This window comes from Ascaphus truei, chromosome 5, assembly GCF_040206685.1.
Source record: "Ascaphus truei isolate aAscTru1 chromosome 5, aAscTru1.hap1, whole genome shotgun sequence".
NCBI lineage: Eukaryota > Metazoa > Chordata > Amphibia > Anura > Ascaphidae > Ascaphus > Ascaphus truei.
In genome coordinates, this window is record NC_134487.1 from 32,227,021 (window position 1) to 32,254,058 (window position 27,038).

General features: G+C 42.8%; 1 protein-coding gene across 8 annotated transcripts in view; it reads left to right on the forward strand.

The window, feature by feature from the left end:
* CACNA2D1 (calcium voltage-gated channel auxiliary subunit alpha2delta 1) overlaps positions 1-27,038 on the forward strand; it is a 717,165-nt gene that overhangs the window by 402,506 nt on the left and 287,621 nt on the right. For all 8 annotated transcript variants that reach the window (XM_075599579.1, XM_075599575.1, XM_075599572.1 and 5 more), the window contains exon 6: positions 4,249-4,378. In XM_075599579.1, coding sequence (XP_075455694.1) covers positions 4,249-4,378 — 130 coding nt within the window. The remainder of the gene's footprint in view (positions 1-4,248; positions 4,379-27,038) is intronic.

Consider the following 27,038-nt stretch of genomic DNA (forward strand, 5'->3'; position numbering starts at 1 on the left):
ATTTCATTTTGAAAATATCTCGGGCTTACCTTGAGACTGAACAAGCCTGTTTACAAAACATATAGTAATCAGCCAATTTTTTCAATGAAAGCAAATGCTTTGAATAAATATTCTACTATTCTGGGGTGTTGAACAGCATATTTATATAAATGCCAACTAATACTGTTTTTTTTCTTTCTATTGCTGTGTGCACTATGCAAAAATGTAAAGATTTAACGGAGGGGGGATATCCTAAATGTTGCTATTTAGGTTAGAGCGGGGAGGGGTAGGTAAGGGATAGAGGTTATATTTGTGTTGGATACAGATTTCTGAAGCATGGCGCAACGTAGAAGCAGCAGAAGATGTTTGAAGGCTCCTAAGACTGCGCTTATAGTGTCTTGCGATGGCGATGCGACGACGCTCCAAAACAAATCAATTTAATCCGTCGCATGCGCTTATAGTAAGCACAACGGCGACGGAGCGACCAAAAATTTGGAAGCCGGGTCTATTGGATTTTTTAGAGACAGTCGCCACATGTAACTGTCTCTAAACCAATCAGAGACCGCGGCCCGCCCCCTTAGTGATGTCGCTGGCCTTGTCGCCAGCAACGTCGCTAAAAATCAAATTATAACTTTCACTGGTGGCGACGGCGATGGGTGATGTAATTGGTCGTGTCGCCAGCAATATATGCGCAGCCTAAGAAGGCTTTTGCAGAGGTCCTGGCTGGTCCACCTGAGGTAAGACTGGCTGCTGGAACGGATCTGGTGACGAGGAGCAGCAGCCGCAGAGGCGGGCTGGGTGGAGTGACGGAGGTCCCTGACTGCAGTTACAGTATAATCGACAGAGCAGTGCAGTGCATGAAGAGCGAGTCCAGTGCAGGAAAGGAGTGTCAGCGTTAGCCTTCATTTCAGAGCGAGACAAGGCTGTGGGGGTGAGAGGCGGCTGAAGGGACGGGGCTGGAGGAACTGCTTAGCCCGTCTGGAGGGCAGAAAACGGAGAGGCACAGGGTGGAAATGGGGGGGGAGGGGGTCAGCTCGAGCAAGTACCCCAGGTCATGGGCCTGTAGGTTGGGTAGGAGGCAGGAATTGTCGTCTGGAAGAGCGGTTAGGGAGAGGATTTTTGAGGTCAGCAGAGGTCAGGAAAGGGGGCTGGTTTTGGATAGGAGTAGGTCTAGGGTAGGATCTCATGGCTCTGATTCAGCTGAAGGGAGCAGTGGAATGCTTGGTGTTGTTCCAAGGGGTAGGAGGGTTATGAGGTGGGTAGGGGCCGTGCGCTGGGCCATGAAGGCAGTTCACACAGTTTTCGCAACACATTTGAACTTTGGAGATAACTTCCCCCATCTCTACTTACAACTAACATTTAGAGAAAAGGATAGCCTTACAGTTTCATGATCCAAGTACAATAAGGATAAATCACTTTTGACACCCAGCAATGACAGAGTTTCAGAAAAACCACGCAGGATTTCTCTCATTTAATATTAATCTGCCTTTTTTCGTTATACATTGTGAAATGTATTTTGTATTCCTGCTTGTGCTTTACCAAAGCCCTTTTAATTGAATTCTTTAAAACAAAATACCTATGTCTATGGAAGAAATATGATCTATTTCTTAGACTAGAATGTAATAAAATATTAAAGGTACAATCTAAGATATTCATCCTTGAAGAAAATAGGCTGCCAGGCTTTCAATAACATGAATAAAATCCATAGTTCGACAATTAAGACAAGCTTTAGCAAGATTAAATATTTTAAAATGTGTTTTTAAACTGTCTTTATATCACTCTGATCTAATTTTCTCTAGAAGAATATTCCATATATAAGAAGCCAGGCAGGTGAATAATCTAATCTCGGAATGTTCACAAGGTAGCGATCGGGTTCAAGAGATGGTGCAACAGCTCACCATAAATTCACAACTGCCAGATATAGTTTAAATTAAGGGTCAATTGATATTTTCCTAACGGTAGCCTTTGTATAAGTAGGGTATGCTTTTTACCATTGAGGGGTTTATACATTCAGTATTATTTTTGTAACTAAATATGAACATAAGCTTTAATTTCAGTATAGTAGTTAAAAAGTTGTTAAAAGTTGTTAAAAGTCTAAATTACAAGGTTTGAGAAACATCCATTACTAAAACAATGTGTTTTTTGGCATTATGATGTCAGGGCTGCCGACAACTTTCCCAGAACTAGTCTCCATCTAAGCTCTGGTTGTTGAGTGGTAGGGAGGTGCCCCCGTTGTTGACAGCCGTGTGTGTGTCTGTCTCCCCCCCCCCACCATCTCACACATTTCCCCCCTTTCTCTCACACACATTACATCTCTCTAACTCTCTCCTGTATTTCACTCAACCTCCCATTTTTTCCCTCTCTCTCACTCTCCTCCCTTCTGCCTCCCTCACTCTCCCCGACCTCTCTTCCTCGCTCATTCACCCTCTCACTTCCCACACGCTCTTGCTCCCCAGGGCCCTTCTCGCTCCCCAGGCCCCTTCTCACACCCTGGGCCCCTTTTTGCTCCCCGGGCCCCTTCTCACTCCCGGCCCACTCTCGTTCCCTGCCCCGTCTCGTTCCCAGGCCCCCTCTCACTCCTCGGGCCCCCTCTTGCTCCCTGGGCCCCCTCTCGCTCCCTGGGCCCCCTCTCACTCCTCACCCCCCTTTGTTCCCAACCCCTTTTTGCTCCCGACCCCCCTTTTGCTCCCGACCCCCTTTGGCTCCCCACCTCCCTTTTGCTTCCCTATCCCCTCTCACTCAAATGCCCCCAACAGCGGATTTTCCCAGAGGGGAGCACTTATCTAGTGCCGACACCTCCATCTTCTTCGAAATTGCAGCATCAAATAACGCTGCGGACGTCACCAACACGTTGTCACACAGCATCTTGTTGCCATGGCAACATGATGTCATTTGGTGTGTGTCGTTACAGCATCATTTGACACAGCAGGGAGGTGGCAGCAAGTTAGGAACTTCCCATCAAGCCGACAGGCTCGAGAGCGCGACCTCTGTGTATGGAGCAAAATGTTGCCGCCCTAGGCCCGGGCCTATTGGGCCTAATGGAAAATCCGCTACTGCCCGCCCGTCTTTCTTCCCTCCCATCTCTCTCCCCCTTTCTCCCCTTTCTCACTCTTCCCTCCCATCCCTCCCTCCCGCTCATTTTTCCCTCCCTTTCTCACGATTTGGACCCCCTTCCCTCACTATCGTTCCCTCTCTCTCTCTCTCTCTCTCTCACTATCACTCTCCTCTCTCTCTTTCTCTCTCCACCTCCTCACTTTCCTCCCACATTTTTCTCGCCCTTTCCTCTGATCCTACCTGTAAGGTTGGGGTGCTGGGTTGAGCCAGGTGCCAGAGGGGATCCAACCAGGTGGCTGGAAGCTGGTTTGGTCTGACATCCAGCAAGGCCTAACTTCTGGGATTAGACCGCCGGGGTGGGCCGTCCACCACCGGGCCCAAAGCAAATCTCCCTGTGCTCCCCCCCTTATTGGCAGTTCTGATAAAAGTTTACAGATCAATTCTAAAATATGCCCACTCACCAAGGTTGTCAGAAAATGAATCCAGTAGTACAGCGGTGCGCAAAGAGGGGGGGGGGGGGGCGTGGCGTTGCAGGGCCCAGCGCTCTTCCCCCAAGGCATTTAAATGAAATTCTGGGGATCGCGTGAGGCCTCTGCAACTCTAAACTTACCTTGTCTCTGCCGGCGTCAGGATTCGTGTCCATGGCAACATGGTCATGTGACATGACGTCACATGCATCAAATTACATTTCGGGTCACGTGACGTCACATGACAAAATGACGCCGCGTGAGGTAAGGGGGGCGCACCACTAGAGCAGAAGAGGCAGAGGGGGCGCAGCAAAAAAAGTTGGCGCCCCCCTGCAGTAGTATACTGATATCCTTCCTAACCCCACTGTGACAACCTTCTTGAAAAGCTGTTGGAACATACAAATTATTAGAGGCACCTTTGCCTGCCACTGTATGTATATGTTGGTTAATTAAAGTTTGTTCACCTCTATTTCACTCCTCTCAACCCTTTCTTATAGTGCTCTGCTACCATTTTCCACTTCAACATTGCTCGTCGTATACAGTATATGGGCATCAGATTAATTTGAGATTTATATGTTTAATGATTTAATGATCTAATGATTAGAAATATATACGGCTAATGATTATCCCATTAAGTCAGCCATTTACAAAATGAGATAAAAAATGTCACCGATATTTAATGACCCGGAAATGTATGCTGCAAAATAATTTGTAATATCTCTCTTGCTTAATGTCTTTTTCTTAAAAGCCGGAAAAAAATGAGAGCGACTCTGGAAGTCAAAGAATCAAGCCAGTGTTTGAGGCTGATGCCGTGTTTCGACGAGAGACATCTTACCAGCATGCTGCTGTTCATATTCCTACAGACATATACGAGGGCTGTAAGTCACTTTATTATCTCTGATTATATTCTTTTATCAATATAGATTAACTTACTGTATGTGCTGGCTTTAGTAAATTCACCTATTTTTATATTGTAACAAACAAACACGGAAAGGGTCACACTTGAAAACTTTATAAGTTCTAAAGAGCACGAGCCACTGGAACCGTAGGTTGGATCAGGGGTGCGCGACAATTTTTTTGGGGGGGGCGCGGCCGTTACAGAGATCCTGCGCTCTTCCCCAAAGAATTTAAATGAAATGCCGGGGAGTACGCGAGGCTATGACGTCACATGACTCCACGGCATCATTTGACGTGGGATACCAGGTTGGGTGGGGGGTGCGAGCACGGGGGCTGAGCAGGCAGGGGGATGCACGCCCAAAAGATTGTGCACCCGTGGGTTAGATCAGTGGTGCGCAAACTGGGGGGCGCGCCCCCTTGGGGGGGCGCAAGATTATGTAGGGGGGGGCGCAGGCTGCGTGCGGGGAAACCTGGGGGCGGGCAGAGCTGTGCCAGAAGCTCCGTGCAGAGGCTGCTTCCAGTTCTCTGCTGTGTCTTGCAGAGGGGGCGGGGCCTTGTAGAGGGGGCGGGGCCTTCCCTGCACACAGACAAGCCCTTCTCCTCCTCCTGTCTTTTACCCGCCCGTTTTCAGCAGCACATGGGGGGACCGGAGCAGGTTTAGTTACTCCCTCCACTGTGTGTGTGTGTGTGTGTGTGTGTGTGTGTGTGTGTGTGTGTGTGTGTGTGTGTGTGTGTGTGTGTGTGTGTGTGTGTGTGTGTGTGTGTGTGTGTGTGTAGAAATGTGTGTGTATATGTAGAAATGTGTATGTATATGTGTGTGTGTGTATATGTATGTGTGTGTGTATATATGTGTGTGTGTGTATATCTATATATGTATGTGTATGTGTGTGTGTGTGTGTATATATAAAGTATGTGAATGTGTGTGTGTATGTGTGTGTGTGTGTGTGTATATCTATATATGTGTGTGTGTGTGTGTTTGTGTGTATATATATATGGATTGTTGTGTGTGTGTGTGTGTTTGTGTGTATATATGTGTGGATGTGTGTGTGTGTGTGTGTGTGTGTGTGTGTGCGCGCTGTGCCTGTTGGTTGTCTGTGGGTGTGGGTGTTGGGATTGAGTGTTGTGTGTGTTGGTGGTGATTATGTGAGTGTTGGTTGTGACTGTGTGTGTGTAGTGATTGAGTGTGTGCTGTGTTGGTTGTGATTTGAGCGTGTGTTGTGTGTGTGTGTGTTGTGATTGAGTGTGTGTGTTGGTTGTGGGTGTTGTGATTGAATGCAGCGTTGCACAAACTGAGGGGGGGACGCCCCAGGCGCAAGATTATTTAGGCGGGGCGCGTGCAGAAAAAAAACCTGGTTGTGCAGGCGAAAAAGATGTGCGCGCGCGGGCGGCCAAATAGAATAGTGCAGGTGGGGCCACGTGATTCGGAGGTACGCGGAGGAGCACGCCCCAGCGCTGTGATGTCAAACGCCCCTCCCTCCGGTGTCTGCCTACAATAGCGCTGTGGTCCTGCTCTCCTCCGCTGGCAACCTGCCTAGCTGCGATCCTCTTCATGTGAGAGGGTAGGCTGCCACTATATCAATCATACTATGAATGTACAGAAATAATAAAAAAAAGTGTAAACACTTCCCCGCTCGTGCTTGCAAAATTATGCAGGACACCCTGTGCTCATGCTTGGAGAGTTGGTGATGTCACCGCTCTCAGCGGCAGCGTGGACGCAGCCTAATTTTGCAAGAGCGAGCTGTTGAAGTATGTAAGTATTTAGGCTGCGCTTATAGTGCCGGCGACGCGACGTCGCCCGAAAACAAATGCATTGTCGCCGCCGCCTCGTGCGCTTATAGTAAGCGTGCCGTGGCAACGTGATTTTTTGAAGCCGGCAATATTTGATTTTTAAGGGGCTGTCGCCTCATGTGACAGCCCCTGAACCAATCAATGGCCTGGTCGCCCACGCCGCAAAGCGAAATACAACTTTCGCTAGCGGCGACGGGTGACGTCGCGGGCACTATACGTGCGGCCTTAGACATATTTGTATTTACATTGTATACCGTTTAATAAAGGGTTTTTTTTCATGGGATTTTGATTACATCAGGCAGGGGGGCCCGAGAAATTTCATGGATAAAAAGGGGGGCTCGGCATAAAAAGTTTGCTCACCCCTGGGTTAGATAATTACCCAAGTCATTTTAATTTGAAATTTCCCCTCATGTTTCTGGGGCAAACACTGTAGATTTATTTATATACTTGAAATAAAGGATGGTGTTTGCGGCTGCCTAAAGCACTTGTTTTTTTTTTACTTTCCAAGAAGGCTAATCATTACAATCAGAATGAAGGAGTCCTGCCATGGAAATCGCAAGCATGTGCGCCACACGTAGTAAACTTCTTACCAATGCGTTTTACATTTTGATGGAGATCTTTACTTGCATATCGGATAATTTTGGCACACGGAAAAAGGAAAAAAGTGATCCATCAAGATGCAGTTATATAAATCTCAATTTAAATTGCAAGTCTAGTGACTTGTATAACCATTGCCACAAATAATTACCAGATGGAAATGGGGCAGAAGACAAATTTCCCAACTCTCCAAGAGTCAGTTTTCTGTCGAAAAGGTCATTTGCAATGCTTTATACATAGCACACATAGGCCTCTCTAATTTTGTCATCTACTGTATTTGAATTTTATGTTGATTCTGCACTGCCATGCAAAGCACTGTCCCATGTACTGTATGTATTGTTTAGTATGAGTATAGGAACATTATTTACTCCGCAATATTACAAAGATACGCCCTTTCATCTGTTGCTCGACTGCTAAAACTCTGACTCAGGCCCTCATTCTCTCCCGTCTCGATTACTCTAACCTCCTGCTGTCCGGCCCTCCTGCCTCTCACCTGTCTCCCCTTCAATCTATCCTAAACACTGCTGCCAGAATCACTCTACTCTTTCCTAAATCTGTCCTAGTGCCTCCCCTGCTGAAATCACTCTCCTGGCTTCCTATCAAATCTCGCATCTGACACTCAATTCTCACTTTTAAAGCTTTACACTCTTCTGCCCCTCCTTACATCTCAGTCCTAATTTCTCGCTATGCACCATCCCGACTCTTGCATTCTGCTCAAGGATGTCTACTCTCTACCCCCTTTGTATCTAAAGCCTTCTCCCGCCTTAAACCTTTCTCACATAATACCCTACACCTCTGGAATGCCTTTCCCCTCAATACCCAACTAGTACCCTCTCTATCCACCTTTAAGACACACCTTAAGACACACTTGCTTAAAGAAGCATATGAGTAGCACCATGGCTAATACTATACACATGATACATAAAGCTTGGCTCCCTGCAGACGCACTTACCAGAATGCCCTCCTACTGTCTCTGTACATTCTTCCTACCTACCAATTAGATTGTAAGCTCTTTGAAGCAGGGACTCCTCTTCCGCAATGTTACTTTTATGTCTGAAGCACTTATTCCCACGATCTGTTATGTGTATTATTTGTTATTTATATGATTGTCACGTGTGTTACTACTGTGAAGTGCTATGTACATTAATGGCGCTATATAAAGATAATATGTTATAAACGTACGTAACAGTTACAGACCAGGTTAAAATGTGTGACAGTTTTGTTTTGAAAGGACTTAGACTGGTGGCGCCTGTGAGAGTCTTAGGTAGATTGTTCCTGTTTTGGGGTGCACAGTAAGAAAAGGAGGAGCGGCCGGATACTTTGTTGACCCATGAACAGTCTTTTGGAGTCAGATCTCAGGTGTTAAGGGATGCGTGTGTTAGGGGTGAGGAGTTTGTTCAGATACGGGGGTAGCTTGCCCAGAAAGTATTTGAATGCAAGACAGGAAAAATGAACTTTTCACATAGACTCAAGTAATGGTCAATCTAGTTCTTTGACCATTTTGCAGTGGTGTGTGTTGTAGTTCCATTGAAGGACAAAGCGGCATATTGAGTTGTAGAGGGTGTCTAGTTTTCTAAGATGAGTTTGGGGTGCTGTGCCGGATACTATGTCCCCAGTGTCTATAATTGGCATTAGCATCTGCTGCGCGATGCACTTTCTGACCAGCAGATATAGGGAGAATTTATTCCTATAAAGTACACCCAGTTTGGCATAGGTTTTGGATGTCAGGGTATGAATGTGCAACCCAAATGTTAAATGGGAGTCAAACCATATGCCCAGCTATTTAAAACTAGTGACAGGGGCTAGGATGGTATTAGAGTTGGTTCTTATCTGAAGCTCCGTCATTGGTAGTTTTAGAAATTTAGCCTTGGTCCCAAATACCATTGTTACAGTCTTGTCTGTGTTTAAGAACAGTTTGTTTTGGGAAATCCAATTTTCAAGTTTCAAAAAAATCAGATTGAATTACTTGTCCAAGGTCAGAGAGGCTAGGGCTTTGTGCATATAAGATTGTGTCCTCTGCATACATGTGTATTGAAGCTCCCTTACAAGCTGTAGGAAGATAATCGATAAAGACTGAGAAGAGTAGGGATCACAGAACAGAGCCTTGTAGGACACCGCTGGTGATATCCAATAGGTTGGAGTTAGAGCCTATGATAGACGCATTTTGGGATCTACATGACAGGTAGGAGTGAAACTAGTTTAAAGCATGTTCCCCTATTCCAGAGCACTGAAGTTTGTTTAGCAACAGTATCAAGAGCCTTTGAAAAATCTAGGAATATTGCACCAGTAAATGGTCCCAGTTCAATTCCACACTGGATCTCATTGCAAACTTTTAGGAGGGAAGTTACTGTGGAGTGTTTGGGCCGAAAGTCAGATTGGAATTGGCTAAGGAAATTTGTCTTGGTATAGTAGTCACTTAATTGGGAGTGGATACATTTTTCCATGACTACGGAATACGGGATAGTATTGGGAGAAGAAAGATTGGCCTGTAGTTTGAAACAGTGTTTTTGTCCCTACTTTTGAAGATTGGGAAAACTCTGGCAGTTTCCCCGGTCTTAGGGAGATGACCTGCAGACAGAATACAGTTGATTAAGGAAGCAAGCTGTAGTGTCGTTATTTTTTTACTCCCATTAATAAATGAAATGCAAATGAGCTAATTGGAGCCTAAATCATAATATTTCAGATTCTCTACGCATCGTTATGTTAATGCTGGGAAATACCGCTACATTATATATGCCATGCTTAATATTGGTGTTCTTGACCAAGTGACAGCGATCCAGTATATGTATTGGTTCTGGAGAGGTGTTGATTAGTTTTTAGTTGTAAAAACACTGAGAGATTCACAAAATTATCAATAATTCATCAAAAGCAATTATCACAATATAAAACATAATTTATTATCATATATTTACTGTACTACACGCAAAACAATTATTATAGTACTCCCTAATATTAGGTCCACTCTATATTTAATTTATTGACGACTCCAACTTTCTGAAACGTTTAACTTGACATTGTCTTGCATATAGACTTCTATTTGCAAACCTACAGTAGCTGCTATCGGTAAAAACACCTATTACAGTAGCACACGTTATTTAGAAATAGCTCCTGTTATTTGGAAGTACCTCCTGTTATTTAGAAATACCTCCTGTTAACCATATTCTTATGAGCTGTATTAATGGAGTTATTTCTGAATACAATTAACTAGTGAATCTGGAGTTAAGTCAAAGAAATTAACGCCCATTCTGTTTTTAGTTAACATAGCACTATTCTAAAATCTGAATCTAATGGTGACCAAGTCGTGGACTCAGACATGATACAGTTAAGGGGCAAACTGCTACAACCTCTTCCAAACTCTGTACTGGTAACTATTCTTGGAGTATACGTTCGATACCCCCAGTAGTGTTCAAGCAAAGGATCTAAAGCTTAGGAGACTGCAGTTTGTCCCACAATTTGGAAACTTGTTGAATGAGCTGTTTATATTCTGCAGTTGCCAGTATTTCCAATTTGGAGTTAGAATTATTTAGTTATAAGTAAAGACATACAATACAATCACAATGGGTATGCACTATAAGGATTGAGTATCAAAGTCTCCTGGCTACCAAATAGAACCAGTTTTTATCAGAGAAAACAAACTTTGATGCTTTCAATTGGATTTGTTGCATTGACAAATCTGGGGCCAGTTTCTGCTCCACTTTTTGACCCATATTGTAAGCCGGGAGACTTTGATATTCAGTTCTCTAATTACTTTACAAAAATAGTCACATGTAATCATATGGGGAACGGAGGGGTGATTAGAGAGGTTTAACCAATGTTAAAAGGTACAGAAAAAATAAGTCACCCCAGGCTTTGGCCTCGGCTGCAGTTACTCCTACAACTACTGTAGGTTAGCAATAAGGGAACACATTTAGTATTTGTGAAGTAAATTGCATTGGCACTGAGGGGACACACATGTCACTGAGTTGCAATCGCTGAAACTAATTATATTGGAAAATCCAACAATACTGGCAAAAAAGTCAAACTTGTGGGATTATCGCTAGCAAATTCACTTTTTTTGCCAGGCTGCTGTAGTTTAGAGGTTTTAAAACAACTATAAACCTGGCCAGCTATCGTGTTATTGCCAGCTAGGAAATACATTTGCAACTACACTGGGAGTAATACTTTAATTATTGATGTCCTATGATGGTATTTACAATGTCACAAACACTTCTACAGAACATTTTTATATATATATATATATATATATATATATATATATATATATATACATGTTATCATCTTGTACTGCATAGTGAGACATTCTCTCGCAGTGCGCTTCAGGTCCTGCACTGCAGATATTCATTGGGTACGGACTGCTGCCCATAAGAAGAGGAGGATCACATTTTCTTCCTGAGTGCAATAATCTGAAATGGCAAAGCATGAGTTAGGCCGCGCTTACAGTGCCGGCGATGGCGACGCGACCGATGCCGTCTCCACTAGCGAAAGTTATCATTTCACTTTCAGCGACGTCGCTGGCGACAGGGTCATTGATTGGTTTACATACAGTCACATGTGGCGACAGTCTGTAAAAAAGCAAATTATCCCCGCTTCCAACTTTTGTGTCGCGACGTCACTCCGTCGCCGTCGCGGGCACTATAAGCGCAGCCTTAGACATACAACTTTTTGTTCATGGGAAGTTTAATGAGGTATATAACATTGTGGATTCTACAGCTCATTTAGTAGAGTTTTTGCTATAGAAAGGTGTTATTTAGAAGCCTATTTCTTCAGAAGTGAATGTGCAATTTAATCATTTTAAAATCCTCAGTTTGATCATCGTACTATTCAGAAATCGGAGGATTAACGTGAACCCGACTTCCCTGTTGTATTCCCATTCTCTCTCCCCCGTGCGTCTCTTTATTTGACATGGGAATGCTGTAAATAAGGCTATAAATAGAACTGAAGAAAATTCACCCTTGGTCACATTCTCGTACGTAGAACACATGGTTTGGATTTTCACTTTAATAAATTCTATAATGCAGTTTAATTGCAGGATTACCTCTGTAAAGACAGCAGTCATTCCTATTGATATTAAAAGCGTCTGCTCTTTAGCAGAAGGAAAAATAATTTCGCGAGACCTCACAATCTTTAGTTATTAGAGTAACAGGGACAGGCAATTTACAGTTAATTTGATGCTGCAACTGCGTGAGCATAATTCTTCTTTTCAAGTGTGTCCTGTTCTATGGCTCATTAAATAATATATGGTTGTATCTTTTAGCAAATAAATACAGTAACTCTACTGAATAAAAAATACCCTGCAGTGTTTCATAACAATGTATTTGTTCAGTTTGTAATTTGTCATAACTATAAGATTAATATAAATAATGGTGATAAGCTAACATTAGTAGCACTTTTTCCGGGATGGTGTTTATGGGAGTTGTTCCTCCTGTTAAGATAGGTCACAGACAGAAAATTGCAAACATTGTTCCCATGTCACCCATTATGTATCGTTGAGGAGCACAGACATAGTGTGCAGCAATAAATCAGTGTCTATTCAAGTGTTGTTTTCAGATGATATGCTCAGGGCATTATTGATGTTGCAAGATTCTTTGTAGTTGCAGCAGTCACTTTACTCAGCATCTCCCTCCAGTGAAATATACAGAGAAGAGCCAGAGTTTCTGTTCTTTTAATCTGTTCTCACACTTCTCTTCTATGCCACATTATATAACATTTTCTCTCACTTAAAGGTGCATTCTCTACTAGGACCAAATAAACCAAATAGCAGGGGCATGTTTAAGGAGTTAAATCTAGGTGATTTGACATTTTTAATTATATGTGTAACATAGCCTGCCGACAGTTAATCCTTTTTCCCTGGGCCTTTCCTCTGTCAGTCCTGCTAGTGCAGACAGTGGAAAGGTTACTTCCTTCTTTAGGCCTGTGTGTGTGTTACAGCCTTAAATGATGTCATCAGTTTTCAAGGGCAGGCCTAGCAACTTCTAAGGATGTCAATCTGAGGGGTGGATATTGGTTGGAACGCCCCTGTTGGGTGTGGACCAATCTGTATCCGGCTCTGGCTTGCTATGAGTCAGAGTTAGAGACACTCCCCAAAGATATACCAAATTGTGACATCCTCCCAAATTAGTTCAGTTGAGTTCTGGAAGAAGTTGAATTAGCAGATAGAGAAAAAGATTTATCTTCCCTCCAACCCATGAGGGGCTGGGAGGGAGGGGAATTATGCTGTTGAGGGCAGAGCTCTGAGTTAGAGAGATAGGGAGAGAAATAAGCAGATGATGATGAGGAATATGTGAAACCTGCTATTCTCTGTACTGGAGCTGACTGTCAATAAACAACAGAAAAAGACATGCTGTGTGTGTTCCTGTCTCTGCGAATGAAGGAGTGTCGGTAGGGGTCCATCCCCTGAATATCTACAGGGGATTCCTGCTGGCTGGAGGCGTTGCACCAAGAGAGAGACCAAGGTAACCTGTCCTTCCTGTCCTGTTTTCTCCCCACACCACCGCGGAGCGCTCAGCCCTCCTGTTACCTACAGGTCAAGAAACAGCACCAGAGTAGCTGAGAAGAGCATACCCCCCCAATCATACTTAGGGGTGGGGGTACAAGGGCTGCATATGTATATATAGCACCCTTTCCCTATGCCTAAGGGAACTATGCGTGCTGCTATACCTGTTTGCTCAAAGGAGGCCTAAGCCTCCGCGAGCCTGGGGTGAGCTCTTTCTCCTTGCAGTGCAGCGCCTCCACCCAAGAGGGATCTCAGCCTTGGTGGGATAACCACTCACAGGAACCAATACACAGTAAAGAATAATACACCACACAATGTATATAACTAAGGTTTACTGCATACACCTAACCACACATACACACATACAACAACAGTAATAACTGTACCCACAGTGTACACCCAATGACCCCACCCATGGTGGTTCCCCCAAAGTACTGAGGGTGCCATGGCACCAATACCCCTGGCATCCTGTCCCCGCAATTCCCACCCAAGTGGGAGGTAGCGCTACCCCCTGTGGATGTAGGTGCATGTTGGGTACCTGCCTGGGTACTCCAGTACCCAGGTGCTGCTTGGCGCTGTGTGTGTTGGAGCGGGTCCCACACAGCGGGGCCTCCAACACAAATCTCCTCTCTCCTAAGTTTCCTGATCCGCCTCGTGGGGTGAGACGGATCTAAGGAGATTATTGCTGTGTACAGTAGGGATAAGAAGCCTGCAATTGGGTAACTTATTTGAAAATATTTGACGGTAAGAAAAGAAAGATGTACGTTACGTGCATCTGGACTCCAGGGATAGCCAACCTAGTCCAATTAACCTATCATAATGGTGGGTGTGGAAGTTACATAATAAGACGAAATGGCATATTGAGTTGTAAGGAACGTCAGTTTGCTGAGGTGAATTTGTGGTGCTGTACCATACACTATATCTCCATAGTCAATAATTAGCATTGGCATCTGCTGTGCAGTGCGCTTTCTGACCAATATGGAATAGATTTTGGATGTCATTTTGTCAATATGCAAACCAAAGGTTAGATGGGCATCTAGCCACATACCCAAATATTTAAAGCTAATAACTGAGGCAAGATTAGTGTTAGCGCTAGCTCTGTCATGGAAACTTTAGAAATGTAGCCTTAGTCCCAAGTACCATAGTTACAGTTCAGTGGTTCAGCTCTGGAGCCCCCACTGTTTCAAATCAGGTAAAAAATAAATATATGTAAGAAAATATATAGCTGGCATGTTAATTTATATTCGCTCTACCTATAAAATTTATTTTTATTAAAGTAAAACTTCTACCTAACGTGTTTTTCAAAAAGCTATTAGGCTGTTTTCATGTACTGCAGTCAGTGATTGGGACATGAACAATATCTGCAAATGAGAAGTACTCAAAGCATTTTCATCTTTTATGCATTGCCATTTGTATTTTGAGTGCCTGACTCCCTGAATTCTCTTAGGCACCACGCCCCACACATTACATTTGAATAATCTTTTGGATAGCAAGTGCTACCAAGAGTAAATAATATACACATTTGCAAGCATATTTGTTTTTGTACTGTACCAGTATCTCCAATAAAGATTCCACACAGCACTGAATTTTAATATTCTTATTCTGGTATTGCATATTTACTAAGCTATTCCATAAGACCCCTTACTGCTTGAAAACATATTACTGCCCATTCATTTTATTTTGAGTTGCCACCTTTTAAAAGTGTTTGACCCAAAGATGAGATCGGGATCCAATGTTACTTTCCACCCCAGGTGTGGAACAGCCCCCGGGAGGAAGTAGGAAGATCCTCCCCTGAGAAATCTTTTGAGGGTTTTTTTTGAATGAAGCAAAATCTGTGATAAGGCGATTTTGATTTTTTTTTTAAGAGAACCTCCCAAATGCGTAGTTTTTGTTCTTTTTTTTTACATTTGTTTAAAGTAGAATGATACACAAAGATTAATATTAATATTGTTCACTCATTCTCACCAAATGCCTGTAAACCCTCCATGCTTCCAACCATTGTCTCTGCAGGAACCTCAGCTGATTAAATCAGAGTCCCCTCCATACAAATGTACACATAATCCAATTAACACTTTACAGGGCTGACTCCCAAATCACATCACAGAACAATGTTGATTCACTAAACTGTGGGATTGCATTTACAGGGAATAACAAATACAGACTTTGAAATACATTGAAATACATTCTTACAGACATGGAAATACATTTACACATTCCCTGTTCTTCCCCAGATATTTAAAGTACATTTGGCCAAAATAATTCTTACAAAGGTGGCCACAGAGGAGTGCTATTGGTTCTGATTTTTAGGGGCAATTTAATAAAGTGCTTCTTCAGCAAAATTCTCCAAGTTTACAAAATATCACACAGTCCATTGTACAGTGAAAAGAAAATACAAATTAATCATAAAGCAAAGTAACTGCACATGGAATGGTGACCAAAAGACTGTGACTGACTAACCACTCACGGAACAGTGTTTAAAAGATTGCAAAACCTCCCTTTGCCAGGTGAGTTACAAAGTGACCACCCCAAAACATTGTGTTTTTGAAGTGAAACTTCTTTGCTCGCACCTACCACATGAAAATTTCCCTGGCAGTAAATTGCCTTGATGGTGATGGAAGTACAGTCCAGGAAGTGACGTCACTGCTGGCAGAAGAGGCCATCAGCGACGTCAGTGTTGCCAGCTCCCACCAGTCACCGGAGAGGAGGAGGAGGATGACTGACACACACACACACACACACACACACACTCACCCGTACCAAACTTCTGTGCCCAGTTCCCCTGAGATCTCCTACTCTTCAGACAGGGACTGCGAGATCCGGGCTCTGTGTCCCTGCAGCTCCGCTGGGGGGAGGAGAGGGGGGGTGGTACTCCGGGCCGGGGGACTCTGACAGCTTTTGTCCGATAACGAGGGGGGCGGCGGGTCGGCGGTTCTGGATCCCCATGGATGACACACACACCCTCTCTCCCCCTACACCGAGCACACAGCGCCGCCATCACCGACCTCTTGCGCGCCGTGTCCCTGCTGCACCGCCGGAGGGAGGGGAGGATAGTGCTGAGTAACGCCGCGTCCCTGTAGCTTCACCGGGAGGGAGGCATGGGGGGGAGGAGTGCTGGGAGAGCCTGCAGTACATGCTGAGCGCACCCTGCACCCCAGCACCTCACTTGGAAGACACAAACAGTGACACACACACAGTGACGCACACAGTGACGCATACACACACACTGACTGACGCGCGCACACACTCTGAGCGACGCGCGCACACACAGTGATGCACACACAGTTAAGCACACACACAGTGACACACACCCGAGGAATTTACAGTTACTATAAATATAGAAGTGCAAATAGCTAAGACACGCGTTCTAATTCAAACTTCTTTGTGTTTTGTCACGAAATTGTGTTTTGATTTTTAATTAAAAACGTCACCATCACAAATACAATTTCTGTGACAATACAGTGACAAAAGACAAAAGTTTCACTTAAAATGTGCTTGGTCAGCACTTTTTTTACTCTGCAAACGTGTGTAATTATAAACAGCGAGTTTCACAATCTTTTAGTCTGTTTGATTGACATTAGGGAGATACAGACGGCTAAACAGGGTGCCGCCAAGATTTCCTGCACCACAAAATAAATGAAGGTGATGAGATGGAATGCATTAGTGTGCTGGTCAGTAGATATATCATCATTATCAATATAAAGCAACGGTGCCCCATATATCATTTTTTATTTTCAACTTCCTTGTTCTGGGCTGTCCACTTGTGAGAATGAGCCATCCCAGTTTTACCACCTGGAGATCTCCTTGTCCAAGGGCTGTGAATCGCCCCGGCTACTGAATAAAGGAAACATTGCACATCATGGCCGGAGATCATTCTTATTGAAATGCCAATAAAATAGAGATTTATATCTGGTGAACCAAGATATAAACCCAGATTATCCTGCGGTAGGGAGTCGCCGGTTCAGGTTAATTGAAATTAAAATGTATGCCTACTGTATGATGAACAGAAAATGTACGCAGTCGCTGGTGACGTGAGATGGAACAAGATCATTTCCAAATGTTTTCCATTGTGGGCAAGCTAGAACGGAGAGTATTACAGGCACACGTCTCATCAATTTTCAAGAGAAGGTTAAATCACTAAGGAAGAAGCAGGTATCCAGGCACACGGTCTCAATCACCTTTTTGATTGAGATTGTGTGCTTGGATACTGCTTCTTTCTTCCATTGTGGGCACCCAGGGACCATTGGACTATTTTCTATAGCCTTATATATTCCAAAATGGTAGTCCATTGTCCCAGTCACATGTATTTTAAAGACTCTAATTAATTACAATAAAAAACAATATTTTTTAACAAAGTCTTGTTTTTAGTAAGGCGACTCCCCTGGAACGTAGAGTTGGTCTCTTTGACTGAATTGGCCCACAAATGAAAAAAATAAGATGTTGGGAAGGAGAGGATTCCCTTTAAATGACATCTTCTTGAAAACTAAAGGATGCACCTGATAATGTGCACAATTACAATAGGCAGAAGCGCAATACATGAATACTTAATACTGTATGATATTACATTGAAATATAATGACCACCTAACATCCTTAACTTTATAAGTCATTTGTATCATTTTTATTTGGCAATGGAATAAAAATTATCGGTTGAGATAATAAATTGGACTCATTAATATTTTTAAATGGCATATTTGTGTGTTCATTAATCTGAGCTACATCAATAGACTTGTTGATAGATTAAGTACTTTATCATCTATGCTTACAAAACAAGATGGCAGAATGTGAGCCCATGTAAACCCACAGTTTGGAAAGGTTTCCATATATTTGCAGACTAGCAGTAACACGCACATTTCCGTAGGTATAGCTGTACCATACACAGTAAACACATTTACTTTAATGGGTCCATGATTAAAAGGGCCAAAAACATTTTTCAAAACAACTTCAATATCTTATTTAAATAAATCCATCCCAAACGTATTCATTTTAATTAAGTAAGTTCGACAGACGTTTCCTTACTAGTATTTCTAATCTATAAATGTTTAAGCATCTGATATTTTAATGAGTTTTATCTTGCCAGTAGCTTTGAAAATATCTTGTCATTCAGAGTAATTCACGCATGCATTATCCAAAAATAATTTTGTATCTACAAATATTTATCAGTAATTAGTTGGAAGCATATTAATTATCTGGTGTCCTAGTTATGAATCTCCCAATGTGTACATTTCTGCTTTAATCTTCTGATTTTAATTTCCAGAGAAATTAAATCAAATGAACTAAGCAAACCTATAACCCACGTGTACTACAATTTTTCTGTAAAATTGTTAATGCCACATCTTCACAAAAATCTTATGAAAGCTAGTACAATGAATACATATATTACAAATGAGCTAGTATGCGTTAAACAGTTAAACTAATACAAAATATATATTTTTTCTAATTTAACTATTAATATTAAATGTTTAAAGTTATGTACAACCGGATATATTTCTTGTATACGTTTATTGTGTCATTAGCACTGTCACTAGCCAAGATTTGAACGAATGTCAATTTGGATTAATACCTTAATTGCTTATATATTGATGTGTAGTATCATTATTAATAATGATTGTGTGTATATGTGTGGCTGTGTGTATATATATATATATATATATATATATATATATATATATATATATATATATATAAATGAATGGAGAGCCCACAGTGTATACAGTGCTTTACAAAAGATGTGTGTGGAGTGGGAGTTAATATAAATGGTGTGGGTAGGTGTGGAAATGTGAGAGATTGTAGCATAACTAAAAGTGTGTGTAGATACTATGTGGTCCCTATTGGTGTATAGGGATGGAAAAACAAGGAGTATTAGTATGTGTAAGAGACAGCTGTCTCCATTCATTTATATTCACACAGATACACACACACACACTCTTACATCACTAACTTTCAGGAACCATTTAACACCTCTAGCCACAAATCACATCCACACACGGGGGAGGGACAAGCACAGATAACATTCCAAGAGACACTGTTTTTAAGTATACCCTTTGCTTGCTTCATTCATTGTAACATCGCTGGAAGAAGAGATCAGTGTATCTCGAAAGCTTGCACAAATAAAAGCATTTCGTTAGCGACAGAAAGGTAGCATCTATTTATTTTTTGATTATATATATATATCATACATACATAGCAGGAAAAACACATTTAGAGCTGCCTCTCATTTTCAGGTATGTCCTTGATACAAAATAAGTTGACAACATTATGAGTTAATTACAAACATGTTTAAGGTAAGTCGCTAGACGCGAGAAAGAATAGCTTCCAGATTCTTTATTGAACTTTGGCGTCATCAGCAGGTGAATCTAAGGAGATAAGTGCTGTGTACAGTAGGGATGAGAAGCCTGCTCAGGTTATTTTGGTGACTTAATCCCTATATTCACACACATTTTTTACTCCTCCCTCTACTCTGGTACTTTTCCCTCTTCCTTCAAACATGCAACATATATATCATTGCTCAAAACCAGCAAGCTTGACCCTACCTCTCTTTCTAACTATCGACCTGTCTCCCTCCTGCCTTTTGCCTCTAAACTCCTTGAACGTCTTGTATTCTCTCGCTTGCTCCATTTTCTCAACACCTATTCTCTCCTAGACCCTCTACAATCTGGTTTCCGAACTGCTTACTCGACTGAAACAGCCCTCACTAAAATAACTAATGACCTCCATGCTGCCAAAGACAGAGGTCATTACACTCTGCTCATATTACTCGACCTCTCTGAAGCATTTGATACCGTGGACCAGCCTCTTCTCCTTCACATTCTCCATACTCTTGGTATTAACAAAGCTCTATCCTGGATCTCCTCTTACCTCTCCCATCGTACTTTCAGTGTCTCCTCTGCTAACACCGCCTCCTCGATCGATCTCTCTGTAGGGGTACCCCAGGGCTCTGTCCTGGAACATCTTCTCTTTTCTCTGTAAACACTTTCTCTAGGTGACCTAATCACATCTCCTGGGTTTAAATATCACCTCTATGCTGACGACACACAAATTTACTTTTCAAGCCCTGACCTTACACCTGCTGTACAGACCAAAGTTTCTGAATGTCTTAACATGGCAAAAACAGAGCTCCTCATACTTCCTCCCAAACATGGCCCGACTACCTCCTTCCACATTACTGTTGGAAGTACTATCATTCACCCAGTAGCCCAAGCACACTGCTTTGGGGTCACACTCGACTCCTCTCTCACATTCTCCTCTCACATTCAAAACATATCTAAAACCTGTTTCTTTTTCTGCCGCAATATTACAAAGATATGCCCTTTCCTCTGTTGCTCGACTGCTAAAACTCTGACTCAGGCCCTCATTCTCTCCCATCTCGATTACTGTAACCTCCTGCTGTCCGGCCTTCCTGCCTCTCACCTGTCTCCCCTACAATCTATCCTAAACTCTGCTGCCGGAATCACCCTACTCTTTCCTAAATCTGTCTCAGCGTCTCCCCTGCTCAAACTACTCTCCTGGCTTCCAATCAGATCCTGCATCTCGCACGCACTTGTTGTTGGTTTAATTTTATATTGTTTGGCTGGTTTTTCTTTGTTCTACTTGGTTCTCAAGTAGAATTGCTGTTCAACTGATTGGCCGGCTTAGCCGGCCAATCAGCAAAACAAGATCAAAATAGACCTCCTCACTTTTAAAGCTTTACACGCTTCTGCCCTTCCTTACATCTCAGCCCTAATTGCTCGCAATGCACCATCCCGACTCTTGCGTTCTGCTCAAGGATGTCTTCTCTCTACCTCTTTGTATCTAAAGCCCTCTCCCGCCTTAAACCTTTCTCACGTACTACCCTACACCTCTGGAATGCCCTTCCCCTCAATATCAGACTAGCACCCTCTCTATCCATATTTAAGACCCACCTTAAGACACACTTGCTTAAAGAAGCATATGAGTAGCACCGTGACTAATACTATACACATGATACATAAAGTTTGGCCCAAGCTTTTGTCTCAAGCCCACATTACATGGACACACTTAAGCCAATGCATGCTGCTTTAAACACAGCTTTTAGCTTTTAAAAAGCTGTGTTTAATGCAGCATGCATTGGCTTAAGGATGTCCATGTAATGTTGACTTGAGACAAAAGGTGGCACTGTGTGCTCATTTGCATGTCATTTCACAGAATCCCTTGCTGCAGTGGAAGCACTGTATTATAGGTGATAATGGTGAAAAGCAGGGTTGCAGACCTGTCTGAGACGTGAATGTGCACACAAGAAATATTTTTAAATGCTACAGTATATGCTATACAGTGGAGGGTTTTGAGTCACCTTTTTACTCACCGTAACCTTAATAATGTGTGGTGAAGACCTACTCATGTCTCATACAAGCAAAGCCAGTACAACCAACCTCACACTGAAGAGACCCACAAGGTCGAAACAGTCTGTCTGTGAGTGAGTTTACTGGCTTTGCATCTCATCCCAGGCTATGTTTAAAGCTGCAGTTCAAGCTCCCGTTATTTTTTTTTTACTTCAATAGTTTCATGTGGGCAATCTCTACTTACCTAAAGAACCGCATAGCTGCCGGTCAATTCGTTCTCCGTCTATTGATCGGCGAAGTTTAGCGACATATTTAGATCTGGGGAATGTAAATGGTTGCTGTAGGAACAAACATGCTTGTTAAAATAGAATACAAGAAAATTGGTCTTTCAAAGTTGTTGTTTTTTAAAACAGAAAATGATAAAAGTATTTTTTCTTACTACAGAACTGATTTATTAAAAAAAAACACACATGCAGGATATTGCTTGAACTGCAGATTTAAAAGCTGTGTTTAAAGCAGCATGCATTGGCTTAAGGGTGTCCATGTAATGTGGGCTTGAGACAAAAGGTGGCACTGTGTGCTCATTTGCATGTCATTTCCCAGGATCCCTTGCTGCACTAGAAGCACTCTGTATTCTAGGTGATAATGGTGAAAAGCAGGGTTGCAGACCTTTCTGAGACATGTGAATGTGCACACAAGTAATATTTTTATATGCTACATACATATACACACACACACACGCCATCCATCCTGCCTTATTTGCCTTCCAAGACCGCACTCTTTATGTATCATTAAAGCAGAAGTGTCAAATATTTATTTTAAAGATGGTATAAATCAATGCACACGTGTAGATTGTATGCTAAATAGGGAAGGAACTGCAGATGTAAAAATGTGTGCCCACTCCCTCTCCAGGGATTACTGATCTCTGCACTAATGTGGAGATCAGTCACGGCGGATTTAATCATTGGCCATGAAACCATCTCATAATAATTAAGGTTTGCTTTGTTCTTTTAATGAATGAGAGATGACGGGAATTGAATTTGTTGGGTAATATATACTGGTGCTTGGCCAAATAGACAGTATGGTGGTGTTTTCCTGGTAAATGTAAAGAAACACAACAAAAAGAGAGAAGGAAAATAGCAATTTTTATTTAAATATGAAAAATATTTTAAGACTTGATTGCCATATAAAATATTGTTTGTAGGATCTTTTTGGTGATCAGGTTTAATTAATGCTCAAGTATAAATTGCATGAGCATAACACAAAAAACATTGATTATGTACAAATAAAGTGCAATACATTTAAAAAAAGAGAAGATGTGTGAGGAATCTCTCTCAAGACCACAACATTAACAAATCATGCTACTATATGTATATAAACTAAATTAATTAATATATAAACTAAAGAACCAATACCTGAGTCTAACGATAGAGTACCTTCCACGGAATCCCAAGTAGATTTGTGATAACAAATTAGTGTGTATATAAAAACAAAAAGAACGATTCCTGCGCTCCTACCAACTAAGATAAAATAAAATAGTGATTTCATGAATAAGGGTCATTTTGTTAAACCCTTTGGCCGAAGCGTTATAAGTCTGCAAGCCACGTCAAGGCATAACCAAATTTTGCAGGTATGTACAGTACACTAAATATATGTAATTATTGTCCCATGGACTAGTGAAAAATCTGAGAAAGCCCTGAAGGGGTTAAATAAAGCATATGCTTTGGTGAGTAGTGCAATTAAAAGCTGGCCAAAGCCAGTATCATAGTTACCTTACTGTAGAGGTAAACTGTGGGTGCACAAATTCCCTGGTATGAATATAATAAAACTAACAATATATATATATATACAAATTCCCGATATCCACTAATACTTGCTGGTGTTTTGAACAAAAGCTCCCGTGAATGTGGTGCCGCTTTCCTATACATCCGATTGAGACCTGAGTACAGTGACAATATGGGTCAATTTGTCCAGAGACCCTCTCCGGCTGTAAGTGCTTCTCTATTCTATATATTTTTATGGTGTGAGATACACTTTTTCATATATTTTTCTCCCCTCTTTCTCCCCTTCCCCTTCCCCTTTGTTTTTTCTTTGCGCCTAGGTCATCTACGCCATTCCTTCAATCTTGACTGTGCTGGGGTCGTGGACCTAAATGGCAGCATTGTAAATAGGGAAAGGTAGTCACTGGTAGCACCTCCCCCAGTATATTATGTTGTGTCACTGTTCACATTTATAATTGTGTTGATAATTCAATTTTGATTGCGCTTATTGTTCTTTACACACACACACACACACGTATGTATATATATATATATTGTGACAAACAGCTTACTCCGGGGCTCCGCCGCTTGTCCGGGACGGTTAGAACACGGTCTTTTGGGGTAGGTTAAATGAGGAGGCGTCACGTACTGTTCCTTTAAACAGGCTGTGCCTGGTTTATTCAGTCCCAGGCACTGAGACTGCCACAGTGCATACAACAAAACACATCAAAACAAAAGCTGCTCACCTGAGCGATAACTTAACTTAGATTTCCCTAACTCAGGGTGGAAGTGGCTTTTCCACTTTCCAACAACAAAACAAGGTACTTTTGCAGACTTAGCCAAATGAATAGAACAATTGAACCTGTGTGGGGAAGGGCTTCTCCCCACTGTGTTCAGCAGCCTCCCAGGCTCTGGAGAAGAGACAAGAGCAAACAGGAAATCAGTCTTACATACCTGATTTCTAATTAGCATGACAGGTGACAGAAATCCCTCAGTTCCAGCGCTTGCCAAACTGTGGGATGGAGTGCATGTATTATAAGGCTGCACTCCCAGGCCAGACAGGATAGAAACTGTTCAGTATCCTGGGAGCCCTATATATGGAATTTATTACCATCCCCTGGTTTCTGTCACATATCCTCCCCCCCAGCTCAGACCCCGAGGGATGAGCGACCATGGATATTAGGGAGTGCATCCTTGACAACCCGTCAGCATTGCCATGTTTGTGCCCTGACCTGTGTTCCACAGAAAATTTAAAGGGTTGTAGGCTTAGGAACCACCTGGTCACTCTAGCATTCTTTTCCCTGTTTTGACACATCCAGGTAAGGGGTGCATGATCTGTGACCAACCGGAATTTTCTCCCCAACAGGTAGTATTTGAGCGTCTCTACAGCCCACTTTATTGCGAGACACTCTTTCTCTACTATGGAGTAATTTTTCTCCTGGGGATTTAGTTTCCTACTTAAATAAAGGATGGGGTGTTCCTCACCTTGAGACTCCTGGGAGAGTACCGCCCCCAGCCCTACCTCCGATGCGTCGGTTTGGACTACGAACTCTTTGGAGAAGTCAGGTGTGACCAACACTGGTTGGGCACAGAGAGCTTCTTTCAGACTTCTAAAGGCCTGTTCGGTTTCGGGGGACCACTTTACCATAAGCGGTCCTCTTGCTTTTGTGAGGTCGGTTAGTGGGGTTGCCTTAGTCGCAAAATTGGGAATAAACCTTCTATAGTACCCAATTAACCCCAAAAAGGTCCTTACTTGTTTTTTTGTAACTGGCCTTGGCCAACCTTGTATCGCCTCCACTTTGAGTGTTTGGGGTTTGAGTAAACCTCTGCCAATAGAATACCCCAGATACTTGGCCTCCTCCAGACCAATGGTGCATTTAGCGGGGTTAGCAGTTAGTCCAGCAGACCGAACTGCGTCGAGCACAGCTTGGACCTTTGGAAGGTGGGATTGCCAATCTTCACTATGGATTACCACATCATCCAGGTAGGCAGCAGCATACCGAGCATGTGGTTTTAAAATTTTATCCATCATTCTTTGGAATGTGGCGGGAGCTCCATGTAAGCCAAAAGGCAGCACCCTATACTGAAAGAGGCCGTCTGGGGTTGAGAAGGCTGTCTTTTCTTTTGCCCTTTCTGTGAGGGGAACCTGCCAGTACCCTTTTGTTAGGTCTAGGGTTGTGAGATATCGGGCTTTGCCCAGTCTCTCTACAAGTTCATCTACCCTGGGCATAGGGTAAGTATCAAATTTTGACACCGCGTTTAGTTTCCGGTAGTCATTACAAAACCTTGTTGTACCATCTGGCTTTGGGACTAAGACTATAGGGCTGTTCCACCCACTTTGGGATTCCTCAATTACGCCTAGTTTTAGCATTTTTTAACCTCTAAACTTATAGCCTCTCTTTTGGCCTCTGGGATTCGGTACGGTTTAAGGTTAACTCGGACCCCCGGTTCAGAGACTAGGTCATGTTCAATTACGCTAGTTCTACCTGGCTGTGTAGAGAAGATTTCTTTGTTTCTTCTCACTAAATTCTGAACCTCTTGTTTCTGATGAACGGACAGGGTTTCAGCTATGCTAACCTCTGGGTCAGTTTCGTGACTCTCTGACGGACCTGGGGTTACTAGGGTTGACAAGACTTCTCTATCTTTCCAGGGCTTGAGTAGGTTTATATGGTAAATTTGCTCAGGTTTCCTCCTACCTGGCTGTCTTACCTTATAATTTACTTCTCCCACTCTTTCCAAGACCTCATATGGCCCATGCCATTTAGCAAGGAATTTACTTTCCACGGTGGGAACCAGAACTAGTACCCTATCACCTGGAAAAAAATTCTGACCCTAGCACCCTTATTATACGTATTCCTCTGTGCTTCTTGAGCTTTCTCCATGTGTTCCCTCACTATGGGTAGAACTGCAGCAATGCGGTCCTGCATCTGGGCAACATGCTCTATTACACTTCTGTAAGGGGTAACCTCGTGTTCCCAAGTCTCTTTGGCTATATCCAGTAAGCCCCTTGGGTGTCGGCCATACAATAGTTCAAACGGGGAGAAGCCTGTGGAAGATTGGGGAACTTCCCTAATGGCAAATAACAGGTACGGTAACAAACAATCCCAGTTTTTCCCATCTTTATCGACCGCCCGCCGTAACATGCTCTTTAAGGTTTTATTGAACCTTTCCACTAAACCATCTGTTTGTGGATGATAGACTGAGGTTCTGAGATGCTTGATTTTTAGGAGTTTACATAACTCTTTTGTTACTTGGGACATAAATGGTGTTCCCTGGTCAGATAGAATCTCTTTAGGAATTCCAACCCGGGAAAACAGAACTACCAACTCTTTTGCTATATTTTTGGCAGAGGTGCTACGTAGGGGAACTGCCTCCGGATATCGGGTGGCATAATCTAATATTACCAATATATGCTGATGTCTCCTAGCAGACTTTATTAGGGGTCCTACTAGATCCATAGCAATCCGGTCAAATGGTACCTCTATTATGGGAAGGGGTACCAATGGGCTGCGGTACGCCTTGAACGGGGCGGTGATCTGACATGCTGGGCATGAGGAACAATAATTCGTAATTTCTGCCAGAACCCCAGGCCAATAGAAGCTTCGGAGAACCTTTTCTTTTGTCTTTTCCACCCCTAGGTGTCCCCCCAATGGATGACTATGTGCGAGGTGTAATACTACGTTACGGAATGTCCGTGGTACCAACAATTG